At 42.8% G+C, this 23,289-nt stretch overlaps 2 protein-coding genes across 4 annotated transcripts in view; one reads left to right on the top strand and one right to left on the bottom strand.

Moving 5' to 3' along the window:
- mrpl11 (mitochondrial ribosomal protein L11) overlaps positions 1-23,289 on the bottom strand; it is a 38,236-nt gene that overhangs the window by 7,587 nt on the left and 7,360 nt on the right. The window contains exons 2-3 of the mRNA XM_039813911.1: positions 17,206-17,384; positions 20-115 (exon numbers count right to left, since the gene is read on the bottom strand). Of these exons, the coding sequence (XP_039669845.1) occupies positions 20-115; positions 17,206-17,328 (219 nt within the window). The 5' untranslated portion in view covers positions 17,329-17,384. The remainder of the gene's footprint in view (positions 1-19; positions 116-17,205; positions 17,385-23,289) is intronic.
- On the top strand, positions 2,381-14,778 carry tmem265 (transmembrane protein 265). 3 transcript variants are annotated; one of them, XM_039813909.1, is made up of 2 exons: positions 2,381-2,403; positions 9,260-14,778. In XM_039813909.1, exon 2 carries the CDS (start codon positions 9,262-9,264, stop codon positions 10,324-10,326), a length of 1,065 nt encoding a protein of 354 aa, XP_039669843.1. In that variant the 5' UTR covers positions 2,381-2,403; positions 9,260-9,261; the 3' UTR covers positions 10,327-14,778. The 3 variants fall into 3 exon arrangements, with proteins under 3 accessions (XP_039669843.1, XP_039669841.1, XP_039669842.1); XM_039813907.1 differs by lacking the exon at positions 2,381-2,403 and adding an exon at positions 2,671-2,848; XM_039813908.1 differs by lacking the exon at positions 2,381-2,403 and adding an exon at positions 4,620-6,413.

A 23,289-nucleotide genomic window follows, 5' to 3' on the forward strand; every position in this document is an offset into this window, starting at 1 on the left:
ACGAGCCTCACAGACACACCTTTACATGGATCTTGATTGGGAGAGGGATGCCCTCCTTCAGCTCCTTGGTTTTCTCATTGAAGTCCTTGCAGAACTGCCCAATGGGGATTCCTCTCTGTTTGAGAAAAAAAGGGAAATAAACATGAGAAAACGATGGTGGATCGCTTTAAAATGTATGAGAAGAGCCACAAACATTGAGCTGAACGTCACTCGTGTCACACTGTGCTGCCAGAATACAGATGCCAGGGCTGCTGTCAGTCAGTCAGTCAGTCAGTCAGTCAGTCAATCAATCACAAAACCTCCAGGTCTGACTATATTTGCAGACATGAGTGGTTCAGGGAGCAGGCGTGTGGCGGTAAATAAATATATCCGACAGGTGTGTGTTTATTTGTAATATTTTGAAGGAGACATTTTCACACTTTAGTAATTGTTATTTTCACACTGAGATGTATGTGTGTGTGTGTGTGTGTGTGTGTGTGTGTGTGTGTGTGTGTGTGTGTGTAGCCTCTCTGTTGTTCCACACAGTGTGTGTGTTGCTCGAGCTATGACTGAATGCATGTTGGTGCCCAGAGCCAGAGAGACCCAGTGATGAATGAGCCTCCCATTTTCCAGCTCCTGCAAGGCCAACCAGAGCGAAAGCAAAATGGATGGGTGACATTAAGTCAACACTCGGCCAATGCTGTTCCTTTGCACCATTCCTCTTTGGAGCTGAATTCAAAGGCAAAGACTAATAAAGAATCTAATTATTACTGCCGGATTTATGCTGACCTTCATCCGCCATCCTTCCCAAAGGCAACACACTGATTGAAATGTTCATTTCATAAATGAGGGGACGAAAAAAAAAGAGTTTTATTCAGTTTAATGGACTCGCAAGCTTCTATTGCTCCACGACAGAGCAGAGCCCTCAGTTTCTAATAAAGGATCTGATGAAAAGTCAGTCATCCTGAGACATTCTCCAATGACAGCACGGGGGAAGACATTCATTTAAATTTAACGGAGCAGAAAGTTCTCTGAACATCATCTCTGCTAAAGGCTTCAAAAGCACCTGATGAATGCTAATCAGCTGTTGATCTGCACGACCCCATCACTTCCTTTGGGTCTAAAACGCTCCTCATTACTCACTGGAGTTTCTATGCTAAAACAGATCCGCTAACACAATCTCAAAAAACGGATTGAAATTTCAACACATCACACGAGTCCAGACATGCTATGGTTTCAGAGCTGATTGGTGCCATTTGAATTACAATATGCTACTAATGAAATGAAATGCAGCTACGTCCCCGGAGCCCTCACTAGGCTCTACCTTCCCTCCCCACCCATGCTTATTAATAGTAATCCCATGTCAACCTTCTACCCATGCCCTTCCCTCCCTCCGCCTCCCATAAAACAACATAGCAAGGGTAAACAAACGGCGAGGGAGCACTGAAGGAAAGTCTAATTAAATATGGATTAGTATAAAGACTGTGATGTTGCGTATGAGTCAAAGCAAACCCTCGGGCTCTGCCTCACACATTCAGCTCCCATTCCTTCCCTTCTGTTCAGCCCATGTCGGATAATAATCTCTCCCACCGACTCAGATGGCCCTTTCATGCCACACAATGCCATGAAAGAGCCTTCCAGACCAGCCGGAGATAATGCCTGATGCTTCTAAAATGTGCTTAAGCGCGGACGGCGAGACATTATGCAGACAGGGAAGCAACTGCTCTAAAGATAGACCGAGGCAAAGAATTCGAACGGCCTCCCTGACAAGATAGTTCTGCTAAAAAAAGGGCTTGAACAAATAAAAAAAATAAAAAGGCTTAAGTGGCAAATAAAACACGACCCACTTGGGGGAGGCAGACAGTTTGCCCTTGAGCGCTGCATACAACTAAGTATGCACCAGAGACAGGTAGTCATATTTTAATTAAGCTGTACCACAGGAGTCCAGGCATCTGATCCTCTGAAAATGGCAGCGTGAGGAAGTTTTATATTGGCCTCGGGCTACCAACCAACCATGTTGGTAATTGCAATCACAGTCTGTAAATGTGGCAGAGGGGCTTGCGTGCCATGAAAGCAAGGTTCGAGGTTGGCTCCTCCAACTTTGCATGACATTTATCAGATAGAGAGAACTGGAACATTCATGCCCCGGACAAATCGCTAACCCCCCTCACTGCATCTGAGCATCTAATCATCCTCGAGTCCGAGCTTCTGGATAAATCCTCTCTCTTTCACCATGACTGATTAGAGCCGGGCGCTCTCCAGTATAAAATGGCTGCAGCCCATCACCCGAGGCGGGGCCTTCCACGCCGGCTGTGGGCAAGGACATTCAGCCGCACATCTTCAAAGACTTTTGAGATCCTGGGCACCGTGATTAAACGCTAATCTAAGAAGATATTTCTTGCGTCAAGTCCAGCAGCGACAGTGGTGAGTAATTGCTATATGACCCATTCACGATCAGCCCGGCAGAGTCTTATTACGTGTAATTATGGGAGCAATTAGGCATTTGCAATTAAAATCTGGGAAGTGTCCATTTGATTTGACCCATCCAACATATTCTCTGCAGTCTTTCTTGACACTCCTTCCGTGTTAATGTGATTGGCCTTTCAGCTTCACTAACTCTTTTTAACAAGATGTAGCACTGGTGTGGCAGGATGGTGTGTGTGAGTGTGTGTGTGGATGGAGGGGCGGAGAGGAGAGACAGGAATGGGAAAAGAGAGAGACAGCTGAGGTGTATTAAAGTTGTCAGAATGTGGCCAGTGATCGTCGTGGTCAATATTTGAACAATGAGAAGGGGTTTGTTTAACCAAGGTAAACAACGGTAGAGGAGACAAGTAAAGCGAAAGGCCGCAGGAGGTCCTCATGAATATGGGTAAGTGTGTGTGCGTTTATGTATGAATATTTCGGGCTGATTTCAATATGACAAGACTATCAGTTTAAGAGTGGATATGTGTGCATATTAAGCTGCCAGGGACTGCTGACGGTGAGGAAGTGTTCATTCACTGTGTGTGGTTGCAGGTGTCTCTGCATCTGATAGAACAGGGGGGAAAAAGAAATAAGGGAGAGGAAAAGAAAGGGAGTGGAGGAGGGGAGAGAGGAAGAGATGGAGGGAGATGAGAAAGAGAAGGTGAGTAGGTCAAGAGAAAGTATTGTGCTTATGGAAGCGTGGCAAACATGGAGATAAAGGACACAGATGCAGGATAAGACCTTGGGGCAGGAGGCAGGATTAACTGCCCCTGGCACACAAGGCCACCTGATAAATTGCCCCGGGCGATCGACACAGTGGAGGGCTGCGATACGGTGACAAAGGTGTTACAGTGGAGAAAGGCTGGTGGGAGGCGAGGTTAATTAAACTCCTCAGTGTGAAACACTCTCATTCATTACCTTCATTACCTTGTTCATTTAATCTGCTTCGCTGTTGGCATTTTATCACATTCAGCCCCATAGTAGCGTCATACAGCTGATTAGGTTTCATGTTGAACCCCTCAGCTGCAGACGGGGTAACAGAGAGGCTGAACAGCAGGTCATTTTAGGTCTAACAGACACAGATGCACACAGCAAAACAGCATAAAATAAATCGAGTTCACGCTGGACATGCATTTTACTAGATTTTCCACCCTGGAATCAGTGGATTAGTCTTAAAAGTGGAAAATGAAAAGATTTTCACCCCCCCGTCTCCAGTGAACTGTGCAGAGGCCAATATATAAAGAGCTGAGGAGCACTGCTCATACAAGCATGAGTGCAGAACTGACGGAGCTAACCTAATTCGGGGCCTCATCTTTATAACAACCAAAACAAGTCAAAACTTCTTAGCATTGTTTTCGCTGTCTGGATCTTTGCTTAAAATAGAGGCAGCCTTCACTTTTTCTGGCTGGCACAATAAGAAGTATTTGCCGTTTGAGGGCATGGTGAAAGCAAGCAGGCGAAGGGTGGAACAAAATGGATTGCATCACGACAAAACATCCCATTTTCAACTCCATTAGGTTCCCCTTACAGTCTTGACAGTGTTGTGCTTTTTGCCACTTCACATGATTAATCACGTGTGGAGGCTGCAGCAGAAACACAGGAGCCTGAACTGCAGGCAGCTGAGGCTCCACGCTGGAGATGTCTGAAAAATCACAGGACACGCTGACAAGTGGAGGAGAGACACACAAAGAAAGAGAGTCAGGGGTTGGAATAAAGTCAGACTTGCAACAACAACTGGTAGCAGATAATAGTGAATTTTGCACACTAAAAAGGTGTCATTCAAAAGGGAACCACCGATTTTACACATTAAAGTCTGTATGCAGGTCCCGGGGAGGATTACCACATATGTGAACAAAGTTGCACTGTGGCAATGTACGTAGGTGCCAGGTTTTGACGAGGAAGAATAATGTGTGGAATAAAAAAATAACGATATATCAGTTACTGTTGCATTGATGTTTTTGTACTGTACATTATGAGATGGACAATGCTGCAGAAGTGCAATGCTAAATCAGTTCTCTTTTAACTCATGCCCGACACCCTCTGAGATGACACCGAGAGAAAGAGCCAAGAGCAGGAAGGTGAAGGGATTGAGTACTCCATTTTTGCCATGTTTGTGGAGGTCAGCCCCAGGTGCATGGAGCAAGACTCAGTGTTGACGCCTTTAGCATTCTTGGGACAGTCTGCAACCCCATGTGTCCTTCCAAACTTCCCCAATCATGTCTGAAGCAAAAAGTGATGACTGCACAGTACTGTGGACAGCCTGACCGCCTGGCTGCCCCTCGCCCTCCTCTGCTGTTCTCCGCCTGTCCTTTTTCCTGCCTCGCTCTCTCCTCTCTGAAAGTGAGCCAGTGTGCAGAATGACCTTCAACCACACCCACAGGGAACAAAAACAAAAGAGGGGGCAGTAGCAGGATGGAGGAGAAAATGGGATAAACATGAGAGGGGTGACAGAAAGGCAGCGGAAAGAATAAGACGGATAAAGAACAAAACTAAAACCCACGCTGAAGTGAGGACAATGGAAAATCTCTCTTCTCTTGGAAGCCAGCGGAGCGCAGAGCTGAATCTGACAAGAAAGATGACTCTCCTTCATTTTCCCCACCACCCAGTCTGATTAAACCTCTCACTCTAAAATGAACCCAGCACACTGAGAGCCACAGAAACGAGGGAGCTGAGGACCTGAGCCTTTGCTAAAGGTGCAGACTGGAATGCCTTCAGATACACTTGAAGGAGCCATAGGAAGAAGGGATGCTATGAAATTCCTTAAAAATCACATCTGTGATGACAAAGGACCAAAAATTAAATTCTTAAACCAGAAAAGCAGCCAGCTCTTTTTGAAAACAGTTTCCAAAAGATTCATTTTCAACTAGATCTGTCGCAGAAATTCCAAATCCTTCTGTTTAAGTGTGCAGTAAGCCGGCTGTAATGAGTTCATCCACAATAGAGGGATGATTTCCTTGTGTGACTAAGACAGTAAGTAGACAGAAGGAGGTCTAATTAAAGTTGTAACATCTGCCTTCTGAGCTCTAAGTGTGTCTACAGGCAAGCATCTTTCGCTCCACTTCCTCCGCTCTTATTTCAAACGAAGAAGGGTAAACAAGGTATTCCGCCTGCTCCCACACAATGCAACTAATCTTCTGCAAGGGGCATCATCATAATTACCATAACCAATGAGTATACTGTAACTGGGTGCTCTCAAATATTCATAGCATCTTCCAGCTTAACTTCCACAGCTGCTGGTGGAGAAGAGGAGGAGAAACTGAGGAGGAGAAACTGAGGAGGGTGGGAGGTCTGGAGTGGAGCACGTAACCTGCTTACAAATTAACACCACAACCAAAGTCGGACAGCGTGAGTGAGTTTCTCCTCTCGCTGTTGCGCCGCTCTTCGTACTCTCGCATGAGCCATCTTCTTCTCGGTCTGCGGTCTCCACTTTAACGTTACGCGGATGCTCCACTTCTGACCGACTTCCCCCGGCTGCTCGGCACAGCCGGAGCCCGCCCGAGCCGCAGCAGCAAGCCCTGCACGGCTCTCTGCCCCCGCTGCTGCGTGGAAAGATAAACCAACAACGGCAGACCGCGACACTGCGGGAGGTGACAGATCCAGATTCAGATCGAGCCTCTGCAATAACCACAGACACATCGGCCATGCCATTTCTGCACAGAGGAGGAAATCTTGATAAGTATGATAAGATTTTTTTTTCTTTTTTTAATCCTACAAACTCGGGTCTGCTTGGTGTGGCAGTGGCGATGACTTTCCACTCTTAACAGCCTCGAGATGAGCCTTCTCCTGGAGCCTGCCTCTATACAAAAACCCGGACTGTAAGAACAAGACTTTATCACCGAGCCTGGCTCATCAACGACAATAAAAGAGACTTTATTGGTCATCGACTGCGCTTCTACTTGGAAGAAAAAGCACATTACTCGCTGTAAATCAAGCCAGGAGGATCGAGCCTAAGTGCAAGACGAATGGTTTGGGTAACTAAAGCTTCACTTTACTAGCAGCCATGCACTGATAATCTCACAGTACCTGCTCTTAATAGGGCAGTTATGAAACAGGTGTTGCAGAGAAGCGGTTTCATAGAGATTATTTTAATTGCCAGAGGATGCGAGACGTCGCACTGCATGCTGGGCCAGTAATGATAACCCTATTTTCAAGAAAAAACGTGACAACTCAGTCAAAAAAGCAACACAAATACCCTCAGGCAACACTTGAGCTGCTACCTTACAAATCAACAGATGTTTCGGTCATGTGGCTTTAAGTCTGTAGAGTGGATTTATTCAGCAGTGCATTATCGGGGATTGCACACTGCCTGGCTCTCTATTAATTAATTAGTTTGCACATAATGGCCTAGATGTTGTCCTGATGCCCTTGGTGCCCCAGTGGCACCTGTGATAACTTGTGGAGTATTTGGTCTTTGATACGATTTGGAGCCCTGTGGGGCTGTTCATAGAGATAAACTCTGAGTGGAGACCATAGACTGTTAATATTATACTATGGTGGAGACACATTAATCTTTGCTCTACATTGATTTCTGTCCACCTGGAAATCGACCAATATTAATAGCAAAACAAATGGAAGTGGCAACCCCACCCCTTGCTTTATCTCTGTCAGCACGAGTGTGTGTTGCAAATAATTTGAGAGCTTTTTTGTTTGTTTGGACGATTACAGGACACTGGTGCAGATGGGAGGAAGGAACAGTGTGCACATGGTGTCACACAAGATTAAAGAGTGGGAAGAAATGGGGGGGGGAATGGATTTACAGTGCCAAACGAAACACATAAAAATGAACAAATCTTTCACCTGCACACTATTACACGCCATTACTCATGCTTACACTGAAATAGTTTGCCTCACCTTGTCAACTGCAGTGTCATTTTCCAGACAGGGGAATGATGAATTTGGTCATTATTGATGAGCAGAGTGGACACACAGGCTGTCATCCCGGTCTCTCACTCAGAACAGAATACATTACACCGCTTTGACAGGGAGTCAAAACACAAACACAGACTGAGGGGGAGATTTCTAGGGTGAAATTTAAGGCGCAGGTGGAATATCTTAAGAGGCCAGCTGCAACAGTGGCTGTAAAACTTCTCCATCCTCTCCCTCTCTCCCTGCAGATAGGGTTTGTTCCCAGAGAAAGAAAAAACAAATTTAAATTCCAATATCCTCTCAATCTGCAGCTTGGTGAAATTCATTCAATTTTGGGGGAATGGTAATCAAGTTGCAGTAAGCGATGAGACAAAAGGCTCCATAGACAATCAGATATTACGAATGCTGGCATGATCCACGCCTGTCCTCCCACCATGCCTCCGAGCAGATGAATCAGTTGAGATCGTTCCTTTCCTCATTTCTTTGATTCATCCGTTTCAGACAAACTCTAATGTCTGGGGTATTTCAATAGCCCTGGTGATGAATACATTTGGATTCATCCAGGCCAGGCTGGCACTTGAACTGCATGTCTTCATACAAGTGGATGGAAGTCACTTTCTATCTACATTTGAGTCTTTTCTTCTGCATCACTTTCACCCCCTCTCCTCCTGCGCTTACTTATGAACTATTACCATCACGCAGTAACACTTTATTAGACATGTAGACAGCCAAGAGGCCTATTAATCTTTCAGTCGTATGCTCATCCACCCCCACACACACACACACACACACAATCTCAATCCCCCTTTTTTACCCAGTGGAGTTCCTCAGCCCTTTTCAATGATTCAGACAACACTGAGGAGATGGCAGAGCTCCTGTTACAGTGAGGGAAGTGATGGGTCTTCGATCGGCAAGATATCTATACACTTCACTGGCAGATTTTTTTGGGAGGCTGCAATCATGCTGACAATCTCTCGCTCGATCACGCTGAACTGTTGCCATTACGACACATCTGAGCTGGTAGTGATTTTATATTATAATGTCATCGATCCAGTTGAGGGGTTGACCGCGTTGTGCTGAGCAGTTAACAGATAGTCCACTGGTCTGTGCTGTGCTTTTCAGCTAAATACGATAAAGAGATGGCGGTTTGATTACACTGTAAAGTCAATGATAATTTCTCACACTACAGTATGTCAGTACTGAGGTGATTACACTGTCCGTGGCTGAGATATGAGCTGCCACAAAAAAAAGAACCCCTCATGTTCAGCCAAATTAGCATTGCTTGCATGCACTCACACAGACATACACAGTGTGTACACAGAGGTACGAGTCAAACACATCCTCCAAACAAATAGCAAGTTATCAATATTCATCTGAAATGAGAGGGGAATTTGAAAAGATTAAAGACTGCAGCACAGTATGAGAATAAACATGGCACACTATAGAGGCAAAGAAAAGGCTTCGACAGGACACCTAGCTGCGCCTGAACGCAATTAATTAATAATGAATAAGATGAGTACAAAAAGAACAGAAACAACAGCAATACACAGACAAAAGTAACAGCAAATAACTCAGGGAAAGTCTGAGAATCAAAAAGAAGCAAGGACATTTATGGAAAATAAAGACTATTAAATTCAAAGAGCTGCAGAGCCCACACAATTTAACAGGCTTCTCAGCTTGAGCAGCCAGGGTAGATGTAGCTCTGGCCAAAGATGAAGGGGGCTCACTGCTTACTAGGCAGCCAATGTCTTTAACCATAGCAACAAACATCAAACTATTTTCCATTTGGTTTTGAATAAGTGTTGGGAACAACGAGTATGTTCTTATCCTGCAAATCTGTCAGTTTTACCGAGGACAGATGGCACTGCGTGGAGCGATGTGAGCAGAGTTTGAATTCTGTCGAACAGACTGTAACAGATTTACCAAGTGCATGTGTGTACGTCTCTTTCAGGCATGGTGCCCACGCCCCAGGTGTGCGTATCAACCCTGGTCACAGTGAGCACGATGGCAGTGGTGGACCTCTACCTGCTGGAGCAGAGCATGCTGGGTGCTCGTGGTCTTCCAGGACCTAGCGTGTGGCAGTGTGCGGCAGTGTTGCTCGGTGATGTGGGCTTCCTGCTGGCGCTGCGCTTTGTGTCGGCCGGTGTGGTGTCAGAGGCGCGGTCACCGCGTCGTGGTTTTGCCAACGCCCTCTGGTTCCTGTTCCTGTCACTGCTCCAGCTCAAGCTCTTCTTCGTCTGCCATAACTACAGGCAGGAGCGCCGTCCACCAGATCCGCTTGCCAGGAAGACCCTGACGCTGCTGCTGTCCATCTGCCTGCCTTCCCTGTTTCTTATCCTGACGGGAGCTGACCATATGACCCCGCAGCGCAGAAAGCAGGAGGTACGTGGCCGGCTCCTGTGGGTTGTGGTGGACCTGCTGGATGTGCTGGACCTGCAGGCGGGATTATGGGAAGCCCAAGGCGGGGCTGCTGCGGGGAGTGGAGGGGTCGTTGAACAGAGGCTGCCCATTTGGGCGGAGGGCCTGGTCTTTTTTTATTGCTACGCCCTCCTGCTGCTGTTGCCCTGTGTGGCTCTCACAGAGCTGGGGGCCACTGGCCTGCCAGGACAGAGGGGTCCCCGTAAGGAGGCTCTGTACCCTTGGCTTAGCTTGGTCACTATCAATATCTTCACCCTGGCCCTGAGGGGCACAGGCATGCTGTGGTACAGGGACCCCCGTGTGTCCACTGTGTTCCTGGGGAAGAACCTACTGGCTCTGGCTGTGAAGCTGAGCTCAGCCTGGGAAAGACACAAGCAGGAGCGCGGTGCTACAGGAGCTGGGACTGTGGCTGGAGCAGAACCAGGAGACTCGACCCTGCCAAGCCAGAGCTCAGAGCAGGGAGAGGGCCAGGACCAGGGGAAAGCTCCTCCCTCTCATTATCACGCACTGTCTCGCTCCCAAAGCCACACACTCTCCCACGTCAGCATGGAGCCCACGGAGACGCCCTTAGGACCCTCTTTCATTTCCCATGAACTTTAGAGAGTCACTCTGAACAAAAGCATGTGATCACACATCCACACTTAAAAGTCGGACCAGCAGAGCCAGTATCACATCCAAACAGATAACTTGTATTGCGTTTCAGTACAACAGTGATAGGTCTAATGCAGAGCTGTGGAAATGCATTTGGCAAGCTTGGCTTTCTGCACATTTTGTTGTGCTAATAATAACTCAAAATACATTGCTGGGATTTGTGGGAGTGTATTTTTTAAAGTGATCACTGTGAACACATCTATCAGCCTGTAAACAATAATCCAGAAATGTATGTTGAAGTCTAGTAGTGCTTATTCCTTTCTTTAATCTGGGCACAGCTGTCCAAACTGCCACAGATTTGTTGAATGTGTTGCATTCATAACCCTGTTTAAATTATTGTATTGTTTTACTGCATTACTCCATTTACAGTATCTCATATTGGTTTACTTGTTAATTTTTGAGTTCAGGTCACGTGGCTTGTTGGAAAATGGAGATCAACACTTTTCTTCCATTAGATGCCAAAATACAGACTCTGACCTTTAGTGTACTTCTTTCTCTGTCACTTTACAGGGACCTTTCACAGAGAAAGGTTTAATACAGAGGAGTGATGATTTATTTCCCCCTTTCCACAGAGCCATGATTCAAGTCCTATTTGAATAGATTTGAAAGGCATGAAGAGGTAAAACTATCCAGTTTTTCAAAATAAAAAGTAAAGATGAGAGAAGAAAATTAAATACAAAATGTGTAGCAGATCTTTTATCCTCATATCCTATCTTTTTTTATGCTCTCATGACATCCAAGATTTATCTTAAACATCAGCTGGAAATGATTTTAGAGATGCATACTGAACCGTCACATTTATTTTAGAACCACTTTTGCTGTAAATGTTAAAACCCTCCTGCAGCAATTCTACCACAACAAAAATGTGCATAACTCAAGATGCCAACTATTTATGAAACACACCGTTTTCATAAATACAATCTTTCAACAGTAGGGCTTAAAGAGGGGAATTTTGCATCATCTTAATCCTATTGCAACACAAACTACAGTACAGGTCTATTTTACTACATTGTTTACAAAGACAGAATACCATTGTGAGTAATCCCTTCACCAGTTCAGAACACATTTAAAAATCATGTTTTGCTGTCGTCTGTACTTGTCTTAAAAGTCTCTGTCAGTCATTTTCAAAAAGAAGAAGAAGAAAAAAAAAACTGTCCAGCTGCCTCAGATTATTAAGAGTTAACTTTTTGATTACGGATGGAGCCTTTCATTCACTGATTTGTTAACATGTGGGTGTTGTAGTATTTGGTCGTCATGGGATTATGGGTCAGAGAAGCAGGTGTAGAGGATGTACAGTACAGACAAGTGCCTTGTTTCCTCATGGATCTACGAGCCTCTGCATCGTCACGAGGTGTACACATTATGTGTACCATGTGGAACTTGGACATATGCCATGTGTACACTGTGAAGTTATTCCACAGCTGCTGTCAGCTACACCTCCAGGACAGAGTGCAAGCTAATAAAGTGTTTCATACTCGCCTAGTGTTGACAGTTCATTGGCTATTATGTAGGAGCGTTATTGGCAGCCTGTCACCCACATGGGGAAAAACAGGAGTCAGTCCTTATTTAAGGCCAAGAGGCCTTAATATGTATTATATATTTCAAAATATTTTTGTCAGAAGAAAAATTGCACAGAAATTCAAGCAAGAAAGGGGTGCTCTTTGCTTCATGGTGCGGCACACTGACAAAAGGCTGTCATTTATCACAATTATGCCAGCAGCCCCATCAGCTTGGATCCTCTCGCAGTAATCCTTGAGTGTGCTGTCGTGTTGTCTGCCTTTAATGTTAAAAGAGAGATGGGGTGTGCCTGTCAAGAGTTGTAGTAAGTGTGTGATGTTTTTAGAGTGAACTGGCTCTTTGCTCACAGCGGCTGTGAATGCACCCGCCGGCCTCGCCTCTGAGCTTAAATGGTCCTATTAATTGAAATTGAGGCATTTGTCAAAATGCAAGCGCTTATTCTCAGTGCTTTACGCTTGATTTACAGGCTATATTAACAGGATGTATTAAGACTAATGTACACACTCAAGCACAAAAAGAAATTCATTCAAAGTGTCAGTGGGGAATTTCTCTCCGGTTCAGAGAAACTTTTAAGGGAAAACCATAGAGGGATAACCAGAGTAGTAGACAGCATCCAGCTCTTGCCTACCCTCTTACTTTCATCCCCTCCTCCCTCGCTTACTCTAAATTTCAAACATACGCATACTGGATGCACTCCCTGTTGGGCAACTTCTCATGTTTCTATTATACTAAAAGCAGTGACTGCATAGGCAGCAGCATTTCGGCAAATGACTACTTCCTAGAATTTGTTACACCTGTTAAGTTCTAGATACAATGCTCAGCATTTTCCCTCAGCTCCCACCGACTCTCATAATCTGCTCCTGAAGAAAAGTGCATGAGCCACTCTCCTATTTTCTTTCTCCTTTTTCCGCTTTCTCCGGTGCTCTGTTTTATTCTCCTCCATTCGCCTGTGCTAATTTCAATCCAGCCTTTAATTATTCTCCTGTACCAAAGCTGTCCGTTTCCCTTTTTTGTCTCCCATTCCTTCGTTTATTTCTCTCGTTTGTTTAAATTTGCCCCGCAGCCGACAGGCAGCCTACCTCTCTGCACTTCCCCTGTCAAGGGTGGTTAGTCAGAGACGGAGAAAAAAAACGAGGAGAAGAGGCAGGCTAAGATTAAAAGGGCCGGAGCCACTGCCTAAAGCAGATCGGCTGCCGACTGCCATTTATTTACCGCTACACACAGTGTGAGCTTGATGGAGCACGGGACCCAGAGAGACAAACGCACACAACATGCCACCCGACAACAATGACATCCCAAACAGTCCAAAAGGAGGCACCTTTAGACACACATATGGCTTTGTTTTGCTCTGTTGAGCACTTGGTTACAACCCATTTCACCTCATTACCCCGACATGGCGACAGCTACAGTATGCCTACAAGCTCACACCCACCTTCTCTGGCAGAAAGAGACACATTTAACAGACATATGTCTAAATCATTCAGGACACACCATCAGCACCAAAGCTTTTGGGGAGAACTTCAAAGTATATTATACAAGATGATGCAAAAGAGTCTGAGAAGAAATGCAATGCAATACTGGAGACAGATGCATACTAATGCTGGTCTCAGGTGTTGGGGTGACATCAGGCTTAAACAGGTGATAACTACTGGTCAATGTTTCTGATGCTTAAATAAAATGAAATAAAGAAGTAGGCTTAAAACAATTTCTCAAATAATCAGTTAGCTCGTCGACAGGACATTAGTCACTAACTAATTTAATCATGACTTAATTATTTGTCAAACCCAAATGCAACAGTTTCTCGTTCCAGCCTCTCAAACACGAGAATGTGCTGCTTTTTCTCTTTTATATCATTGTAAATTACAGGTGTTCAGTAGAAGAATCTTTGACAACGAATGCTTACACAGAACTGACAATACTGAATCCCTATTGTCACGGACTGAATCAGTAGCTTTTAGCAGTGGAGCTACACTTGTCAGCTGTGCTGTGATTCACATTACTTTCTCTTTAAAAGTCTATTAAAAGACAGCGAAAGCCACAGAAACGATCATAGTCCGATAACTCTGTCGCTACTAATGGGCTACTGAGCTATTAGCCCATACAGTGCTTGTATAGGCTAGTTTTGCACTGATCGGAAAGTCACAGGTTGGACTGGCAGCAGACTGAACGTACCTGTATGCTGTATGAAAGGTGATGGTTCACTTACTGTTGTACATGCTGAAGTGCATTTGAACGGTGATGTGACCGCTTAGCTAAGGAGGAAAAGTAAACAAACTACATAGTCAGTGACTAGGAATCTTTGAACTGAACTTAATGAAAATAATAGTTAGTTGGAGCCTTTGCATAGAAGTAAATTCTTCTTTATATTGCCACTATGTCTTAGCGGAGTTTATGAACTCAAAATCAAGAAGAGAAAGGATAAATGTGGAGGATAAATGAGAAACAAATACAAGAAAAGGAAAAATCCAATAATTCAACTTTCTTCTGGCTGAAACAGAATATTTGGACAAGGAACAAGTGTTGTAAGGTGAAATGGACAAACAAAGACAGGAAGTGAAGACCACACTGCATACTTGTCGAAGTTGGTAAAGAAACCCAGATTCTTGTTCTTGCCTGTCATCTTGAGCTGTCACACATTTCAGATTCTTCAATATGATAAAATTTCCAACGAGAGGAAAGAAAAGCTGTTTTTTGGGGGGGTAAACATGCAAAGATCCCACACACACTCCCACTGATGCTGACATAGCAGCACTCATGTCACTGTGACAGGTTTTATATGATGTGAGAGACATGGAGGGATTTAAAAAAAAAAATATGATTGCTATTGTTTGAAGTTTTTATGTATGCCTATTGGGAGCTGCCATTAAAAATATTCCCCCTGTCTGTCAAGTCATGCAATTCTGCTATAAAAAAACATGTTTTTGCAAACAATGTTGTAGGTGTACAGTATTTTCTGTAATGCAAAATTAAGCAAAAAGGTAAAAAAAAAGATTAAATAAGTTAGTACATTTTCAGTGATGTTTCCGAGTACTGGAGTCAGGACCTGCTTACAAACTGAAAAACTCAATGATCTTTAGGGTTGAGTGACAGAGCAAGTTTCTTAATTCTCAGCTTCGGGGGATCAGACGGAACTTAGCTCCAGTAGCCGAGGGGCAGGAAGATTTAGCTGAGCCTCAAATGTGATCAGTAAAAATCTTAAAATCAATTATACAACTAACTGGTAAACAGTGCAGCGGCAGTAAAATTGGGTTATTACGGTCTCTTCAACTGGCTTCTGCATTTTTCAGAGGGAGTAAAAGATGGTGAAATGGGATGAGATTAAACCATAGATCCTCCTCTGTATTTCCCAAGTACAGTTTCCTAACTGTAAGAAGCATTACTGTAACTGCTCATTGTATTTATTCCAGTCACTGTCAAATATCAGTCAAAATCTTCTGACCACTGTGTGTGTCTGCAAAACTTTTGAGAACGAGATGCCTTACACCTGTTAATACTGTCTTAATCTAAAAACAATTGTTCATTGACTTTTTTGTCCACTTTGTAGCAGTGGAAACAAGCTTCAAACGACATCTAACACATTATCACCTTTTAAGTAGATAAAGCAAACTTGTGAGCAAACAGTTGCGTATTTACACATCCAATAGATACGGAGCAACATTATTATTCATTTAGAGTGACCTGATGAATTTAAGTCCAATATTCACTCTTGTTTAACTTTGTTTTTGGTTTCACCAACTCCTGAGAGAAATGTCTATCTCTTTAGCTGCTAAATGCTCCACTATGTTCACCAGCTGGTCGCTAACTGTCTGTCTGCAGTTTGGGGCTGAGCAGGTAGATTTGTACAACTGGTTTTTAGATTATGCTGCTGTTTAGGCAGAAAAAGAGGTCACGCTGGGCTCTGGGAAATTGTGATGAACATTTTTTTTTACTATTTTTTGACCTAGACAGAATGATTAATTGATTGAAGCAACACAGAGAAAGTTAAAAAAAAAAGTGTAAAATGACTTAAAAGTATAGTACTTTCGAGTACTTAATCTAAGTCCCAGTCTGACTAGGGAGTTCAGATATACAGTAATGAACTGATTTTATCTTATAAAGTTCTGCAGCTGGTGACAGCAGAGTACATCATTTTGAACAAAACCATAAAGCAATAACACCGTTACAGTACAGTCGATGTCGGATAAGAGAAATGTGTTTTCAAATCATTTAACTAATTTCTGAGATCTTTACATTAGCTTTTTCCTGACATCAATAATCATTTGTAGCTCTTTTCTGCCAGTTGTGTTCACTTTTCTATTCTCCTCTCTGAATGTGTCGTCTGTAAGTCACAGAGATAGATTAACGGTGAAAATTGATCTGGTTTCCAAGCGTGCAACAGCATTCAAAGCTGATGAGCAGTGTCATTTAAAGAGCCTTACTGGATCATTTGTATGTACAGAACAAGCCATAGCATCCATTCAATATAGCAAAGGACAATCAAAGTTAAATAGCTGAATCACCATTAAAGCCAGAGCAGATTGTGCCTTTATAGTGTACAATAAAATATAACTTTAACAAGAAAGATTTAAAACAATACACTTGTGTGATCAGAAACAAAGATGAAGTTGATAAACAGAGCATCAGCATCAACAGTTACAAAAGGATGATTTTATTTACAGTGAAAAATAATTCAGCCTCAGTAATTTTTAGCCACTCACTCCAATCCTTTGTTCATTGCTCAACCCTTCCTGACTGCTGACTTATTTTATTATTGTAATTTTTTCTAGTAGGAAGGGAATTGGCATCGGTGGTGAAAAAGTTATAGTGGTGCATCCCTGAGCAATAAAAGAGAAGACAATCTCAGCTGTCTCTCCGGAGCAATTGAAGCAGAGAGAAGTATACAAGAATTGAAGAGAAAACCTTCACAGGTTCAAACTTGTTTCATCGATTGGCTTGTAAAGAGTGAGGCTAATGTATAAGGACAGCTGCTGTGGATGGAGGTGTTAGCGTCTTTGGCCTGGAAACGGTGAGAAAATAGTTGCAGACTGAGTGCGGCACCTACCTGCCCGGTGGAGCTGTGCGACTAGAATAAAAATGGGAATATGAATAGAGATGGAGGTGGTGGTGGGGATGTAAAATGAGCTGACTGAGGAGAGAGAGGCAACTATGTGATTGGCAAAGTAAAAATAGGGAAGGATCAGGTTGTGAGACTTGTGTGCAGAACGTCAGCTGATAAAATGAAGTGCCGCTCCTGCAATTAAGATAATACTTCTGATTACTCGGAGCAAACAGACTCGGAGGAACAAGAAGTAGAATCGTAGGTAATTTTACCTGTCCCAGGATGGGGCCTAGTGGAGGTCCAGGGGCCGCTTGTCCTGACCTCACTATAGCCCGGATTACATTGCTGGCATCCAATTTCTTCACAGCCTTGGCTGCCTTAGAGATCTTTGACATCCTGTTCTGTCTCGAAAGCCTTAAATCTGCCTCCAAGTCAACTGAGAATCCATCCACTGAGAAGAAAAACAGAAGAAAAAACAGAACGAATTAGCCTCTCATGAATACACAATTGCAACAAATAATTTACACGCCGGGCTCATTAAAACATCATACACTCAAATCGATACAGACACCTGCAGGGCAAAACCCGTGCCTTTTTTATTCTGCAGTGGGGGAGTAATTAAAAAAATCTTTGCCTTCGATCGGCTCAGTGAGAGCCACTTTCCTGGAGGTATTTTGCAGTGTGGATCAGCAGCCGAGTGCCGATGCTCGCCATGTTGAAGAGCCTGAGAACTGGCAGGATTCAAACTTCTTTCCCAAAAATCATGGGGTGCATGCCAAAACGCCTCACCTCTGTTTCAGATGTGTCACCACTAAACCCCCTGTGCTGCCGCAGAGCTTCTTCTACATCAGTAGCGGTCAATAGAAGGCAGAGCAGGGATATGTAACAATACTAATACAGGGGAGGGGTGGATGTGGCATCCCCACATATGAACGCAAAGAGGGGTCAGCTCTTTCATTCCACCTTAAATGCATTTGCCAAATTAGGAGCCAATTAGTGGAGTAGGGAGAATGACTGGGGAGGCAGAAACACATAAAAGCAAGCCTATAATCCTCTGCTGGAATAAAAGTGATACTGACACAGCTGTAAAAAAAAAAAAAAAAAAAAAGATCAATGACTGGAGCCAAGGGACAAATACAAGTTTTAAGGTTGAGCTTTGTGATTCAGGGGAACCCTGCATTCAATAAAAAACAAGCACTTGAGGGGAGAGAAGAGATCCAGCAATGATTCATTGTAGGCAACAGAGGGTATCCAATTAGATCAACAGAAGAGACAGTACCAAAAAGATATATGGGACCTCACGCTGCTTTAGAGTAACAAACGGGGAGAAACTGCTCCCAAGAAAAGCTGCGATTCTATCTGGGCTGCTGATTATCCAGCAGCCGTTAAAGTGCAACCACCATGAGGCAATATTTAGGGCAATAAGGTGATACGCATACTGCAGAAAGAGTCCCAAATAGAATCCATTTAGTTTGAATTCAATAGCTGTCTTCACAATCTAAGTCTCATACACTGCTACATCTCAGAGGTCAATTTCACGCTACTCAACCAATGTGTTCAGGTACTTCATTGGAGAAAAATTGTGTTGCAGTTCAGATCAATTTTGGAGCCAGTTAGAAAATGCAGAGACCAGTGTGCATTAAATCTGAAGTGAGAAAACCCACTTCTGTTATCAAACAATGACAGAAAGACTCATGAATCCTAAACTGGCAAGCAGCAGAAAAATAACTTAAAACAGCAGTTTGAGTGAGGGTTACAAAAAGTATAAACTAATATAATTACATAGTGTACGTCCAGAGAGACCAGGCTTGACTGGAGTTTTGTGACCACAAGAGAAAAAAAAAAAAAAATTAGGGCCAGCATCAAATGTTGGGTTTAATTCCAATTTGGGGCAAAGGGAATAACAGTTCTGCGAGTGGGGAAATGACAACGTCATGCTTTAATGCACCGCAACTCCAATCTCTGTTGAAGTATGAATAATAAAACTGCAGTTCCCTCGCAAAATGAAATCACTCAACAGGGCCGAGCAGTGAACGCTGAAGAAGAATTGACCTACATAAGGCACCACAACTGCACTGACGGTACATTTCTCGTAGCTGAATTAACATTAGATTCAAGGAATAAAGAAGCATTAACTGTGCAGTGGCGGGAAACATGATTCAAGGCAGTACAATAAGCCTCAATCAGAGCTGGGTTTTGCTGTGAATAATCAAATCAAAAGGTGCAGTAATTTGAAAGGAACAGACACAATTTTGAGCTGCCCTTTAGGCGGAATATTACATTCCCACAGCAATTACTGGCAACAGTATCGCCGATAACACGGAGTACACAGAAAGAGCAATTTGTTTGGGCCGTTTAGAGTTGCAGCGTAAAAGCGCTTTGCTGAAACACGCTTGAGAAATGATGTGCCACAAAGCCAGCGCATAAATTACCACCTAATGAGGAGGATGAGGTGAGTGATAATGAAGACCACAAATGTTGGACCATCCTCCAAATTGTTGTTGCACCCAGCAATTTCACTCCTATTCCTGACATTTTAAGTTTAATGCATTTCTTGTCCTTGTGATTATTCCATTAGGATTTGGCATCAAGTCTCTTGTTTATCAACTCACGTCGTTGTTTTGGTTAATAAATCACCACGAAAATCCAAACTCTAAATATGAGCTGTTTCTTGGCCCATCTGTCTAGGAAATCTCTCCTGCTGCCTGTCAGACAAACTACCTGGGATGGAAAAGCAACATCTTTGACAGAGGTAAACATGTCAATAAAACTGAGCACACAGGGGAAAGGCTGGAGAAAAATCCCACCTGTCCTTACAATGTGCAGGAGTCTACATAAACGGTTACACCTACTTTATCATCTACTCATTATAATGTGTCAAAATTTCCTTTGGGGTTTTTATGCAACTGTAAACGGCAGCTTCTGTGGTGTGTTTCAGCATAATTAACACTGACTGTACTGTACAAGGATAAAGCTGACTTTGATTAAAGAAATTAATCAGTTTGCTCTTAAAATGTGTGTTTAATTGCACTGGTGAAGCCCACTGCTGTTTGTTGTTTAGGCTATTAGGCTCTCTTTAGTTTTCATTAAGGAGACAGTCAAACAGTAGCCCCAATATCAATAAATACTCTAAGACTGTGATTTATTTACAGTTCAAGGTTACAGATATTGATCTTCCAAAAAATGACATTCTTGAAAAATGGAAGAAATGGTCTTTTAAAAAAAAAAAAAAGTTTTTAAGGTTTTAAAGTCCCAGACCGTCCTCAATATAAAATATACCTACACTATCAGCCTGGAGGAAATCATGTCTTCTTCTTCTCTTTATATCTTTCATACCTTTTTACTGTAGTCGGGTGAATAAAAAGCTGAATACTAATTGATTTCTCAGTGGGATCAGGCTTTGTACCTGCAACAACACAGAATCTAATCTGGTTCAATAACCTTTGCTTCACTTTATCGGTCTTCTCATCTTTATATCTCTAAATTAAAACCAAATCAGTGAAGAAAATGAAGTCAAATTTTAATAACAGATTTTGTGCTGCCACATGAATTAAAGAATACACGATTATTATCTTATCAAATTAACTCGCTGACCAAGATTAGTTTGAGCGTAAATGCAGTGTAACCTGAAACTGCTTCGGTAAAGCTCCAAATAATTGTTGATCTTTAAAAAAATGTAACTGAGGATAGGCTTACTGGCCTATAGGTACGGTAGTCACTAAGATAGCCATCCACATATACAGTTAATCCTAAGGATTCACTGTGCCACATGTATGTTTAACATTAAACATATGGTCACAATAAAAGTTACAGGGAAGACATCCTCCTCCCTCATGTGGTACCCTTCCTGCAGGATCATCCTGACATGACCCTCCAGCATGATAATGCCACCAGCCATACCGCTCATTCTGTGCGCGATTTCCTGCAAGACAGGAAAGTTAGTGTTCTGCCATGGCCAGCGAAGAGCCCGGATCGGAGGGTAAGGGCGAGAACCATGCCCCCCAGAAATGTCCAGGAACTTGCAGGTGCCTTGGTGGAAGAGTGGGGTAAAGAACTGGCAAACCTGGTGCTGACTGTGACTTTTGAGTTTGACCATCCTTTGTTCAGGGACACATTTTTCCATTTCTGTTAGTCACATGTCTGTGTAAAATTGTTCAGTTTATTTCTTAGTAGTTGAATATTTTTATGTTCATACAAAGTTTTACGCTGTTAACTTGGCTGAAAATAAAAGCAGTTGAAAGTGAGAGGACGTTTCTTTTTTTGCTGAGTAGATATGCAGTATGGGGTCCCTGCTCTATCTTTCTCCCAGTTAAGGGGTCCTTGGCTAAAAAAACATTAAGGGCCCCTGCTTTAGAACATTGTGAACTGAACCCTGCTTCGTGTCGCTTTGTTCTCAGAGATCTCGCCACTGCTTTCAGAACCAACTCACACGGGTCAAGCCAGTAGATGATAGGACTCGAACCACAAAACAATCCTGATCGGATTGTTTCACAACAATGGGAAACAGTCACTTTAAATCATGTGGTCCGAGTTAAAAAAAAAAAGTGATAAAAGCCGAAATTATTGATAATGGGAAACTTGGATGTAAGCTTATCACCCTAGCTATAACTTTTTTGCGGGATGGCAATGTCAGTTGGTCGTTCCACCAATTCAGACAGAAATATCTCAACAACTATTGGATGGATTGTCGTGTTAATTTATACAGATATTCATGGTGCCAAGAGGATAAATCCTAATGACTTTGGCAATCCCCTGATTTTTCCTCTAGCGCCACTATCAGGTTGACATTTGCCATTTTTAGTGAAATGTCTTGACAACTACGGAATGGATTGTCATTTTTGGTACAGATATCCATGCTGTACATGAATATCACAGAGTGAATTGTACCAACTTTGGCAATCCCTTAATACTTAAAATACTTTGGTTTATGACTAAATACCTAATTTTAGTTGATATAAAACATTTACGCAAGCAAGCTCCTATCCTAGGTTATGTTTAAAATGTATAATCCATTACTTGATACATCTTTCTTATCCTCTGGGACTAATTCTGTGAGACTCTAATAAGAACTGAAGTGTTCTTATTACGGTCTCATCACTCAAAAAAAAAAAAAGTATCATCTTTTTAAAGAGATAAAAACCTGTCAGAGCCAATATCCAAACATGATCAGTATGCTTTGAAATTACAAGGAAAGTGACATAATTCATTCTTATCTACCAACAACACTAAAACTCTTGAGAATCGGTTTTATTCAACTCTTAGTGTGGCAGTCCATCTAGTGGTGGCATTCACCTTTACATTTGATGCCAGGCCTTAAACTGAGAGATTATTTCACAATAAAATACTGGTATACTTCAGTGACCAGTGTGTCATTACTGAGATAGCCAATGGCACCACTACAGGAACCTGCCACCAAAATAAATGTAAATAAACAGGAAGAAAGAGGCTGAAGACAAGCTGAAGTCCCTGGAGTCTAATAGAAGAAAAAAAACACAGGCATAATACAAAAATTATAATAGCAATTTCATGTTTCTGCCCCTCTTTGCAGAAAAGTTTGAATACCATTAGAGCCACAATAAATGACTGGCCTCCTTGAATACATAAAATGACAACATCTCTTAACAGCACAATAAACAGCACAGGAAGGACCTGCAATGACAGCAGGGGGATTCTGGGAAGCAGTTTTTGTTTAGATGGCACCACATTATGAATCAGGAGCTACAGATTAACTGTAATCAATGAGCCTAATGCAGTGATCAAACAGAACAAATGTACTGGGCTGTGATCATTCAGAGAGCCACATGGGACGCTCTCGATAAGATTAAAAGATAACATCAGATATAAAGTTATAGAGAGCCAGTCATCCCAATGCTGTCCCACTACATTAGTATTCACCACATCAAACCTCGGGCTCTGGAGCTATTGATTGCTAAATGCCAAGTGCTAAAGGCCAGTCAAATAAAACGAAGAACTCAAGAAAAGTCTGAATGATCCCACAAGACTGAAAAGGGGAACTTGCATGACCTGATTTAACCGAGACCTGAATCGGCAGGTCTTGTCTCTCCAAGCTAATCTGTGCATTTCAGAAAAAAGCTCATCTGTTGTACGTCCCAGTGTTGGACTCCTTTCCAGTGAAATACAGTCAGACTTTACACCGTTTAGCTGTCAGCATTTTAACCAAGTTTAAGCCAGCTAACATTACTAGCTAACGGCAGGCTAACGTTACATGCTGTGTAATGTTAGGTTGCATCACGCCCTGGGCTGTTTAAAAATTGCATGGCGATTCATTTTTCATCTCAACCGGTTGTGATCTAACACATTTAAATAGATTTTTAACCAATTCACAATGCACCGTA

This window comes from Perca fluviatilis, chromosome 10 (genome assembly GCF_010015445.1).
Source record: "Perca fluviatilis chromosome 10, GENO_Pfluv_1.0, whole genome shotgun sequence".
In the NCBI taxonomy this organism is placed as follows: domain Eukaryota; kingdom Metazoa; phylum Chordata; class Actinopteri; order Perciformes; family Percidae; genus Perca; species Perca fluviatilis.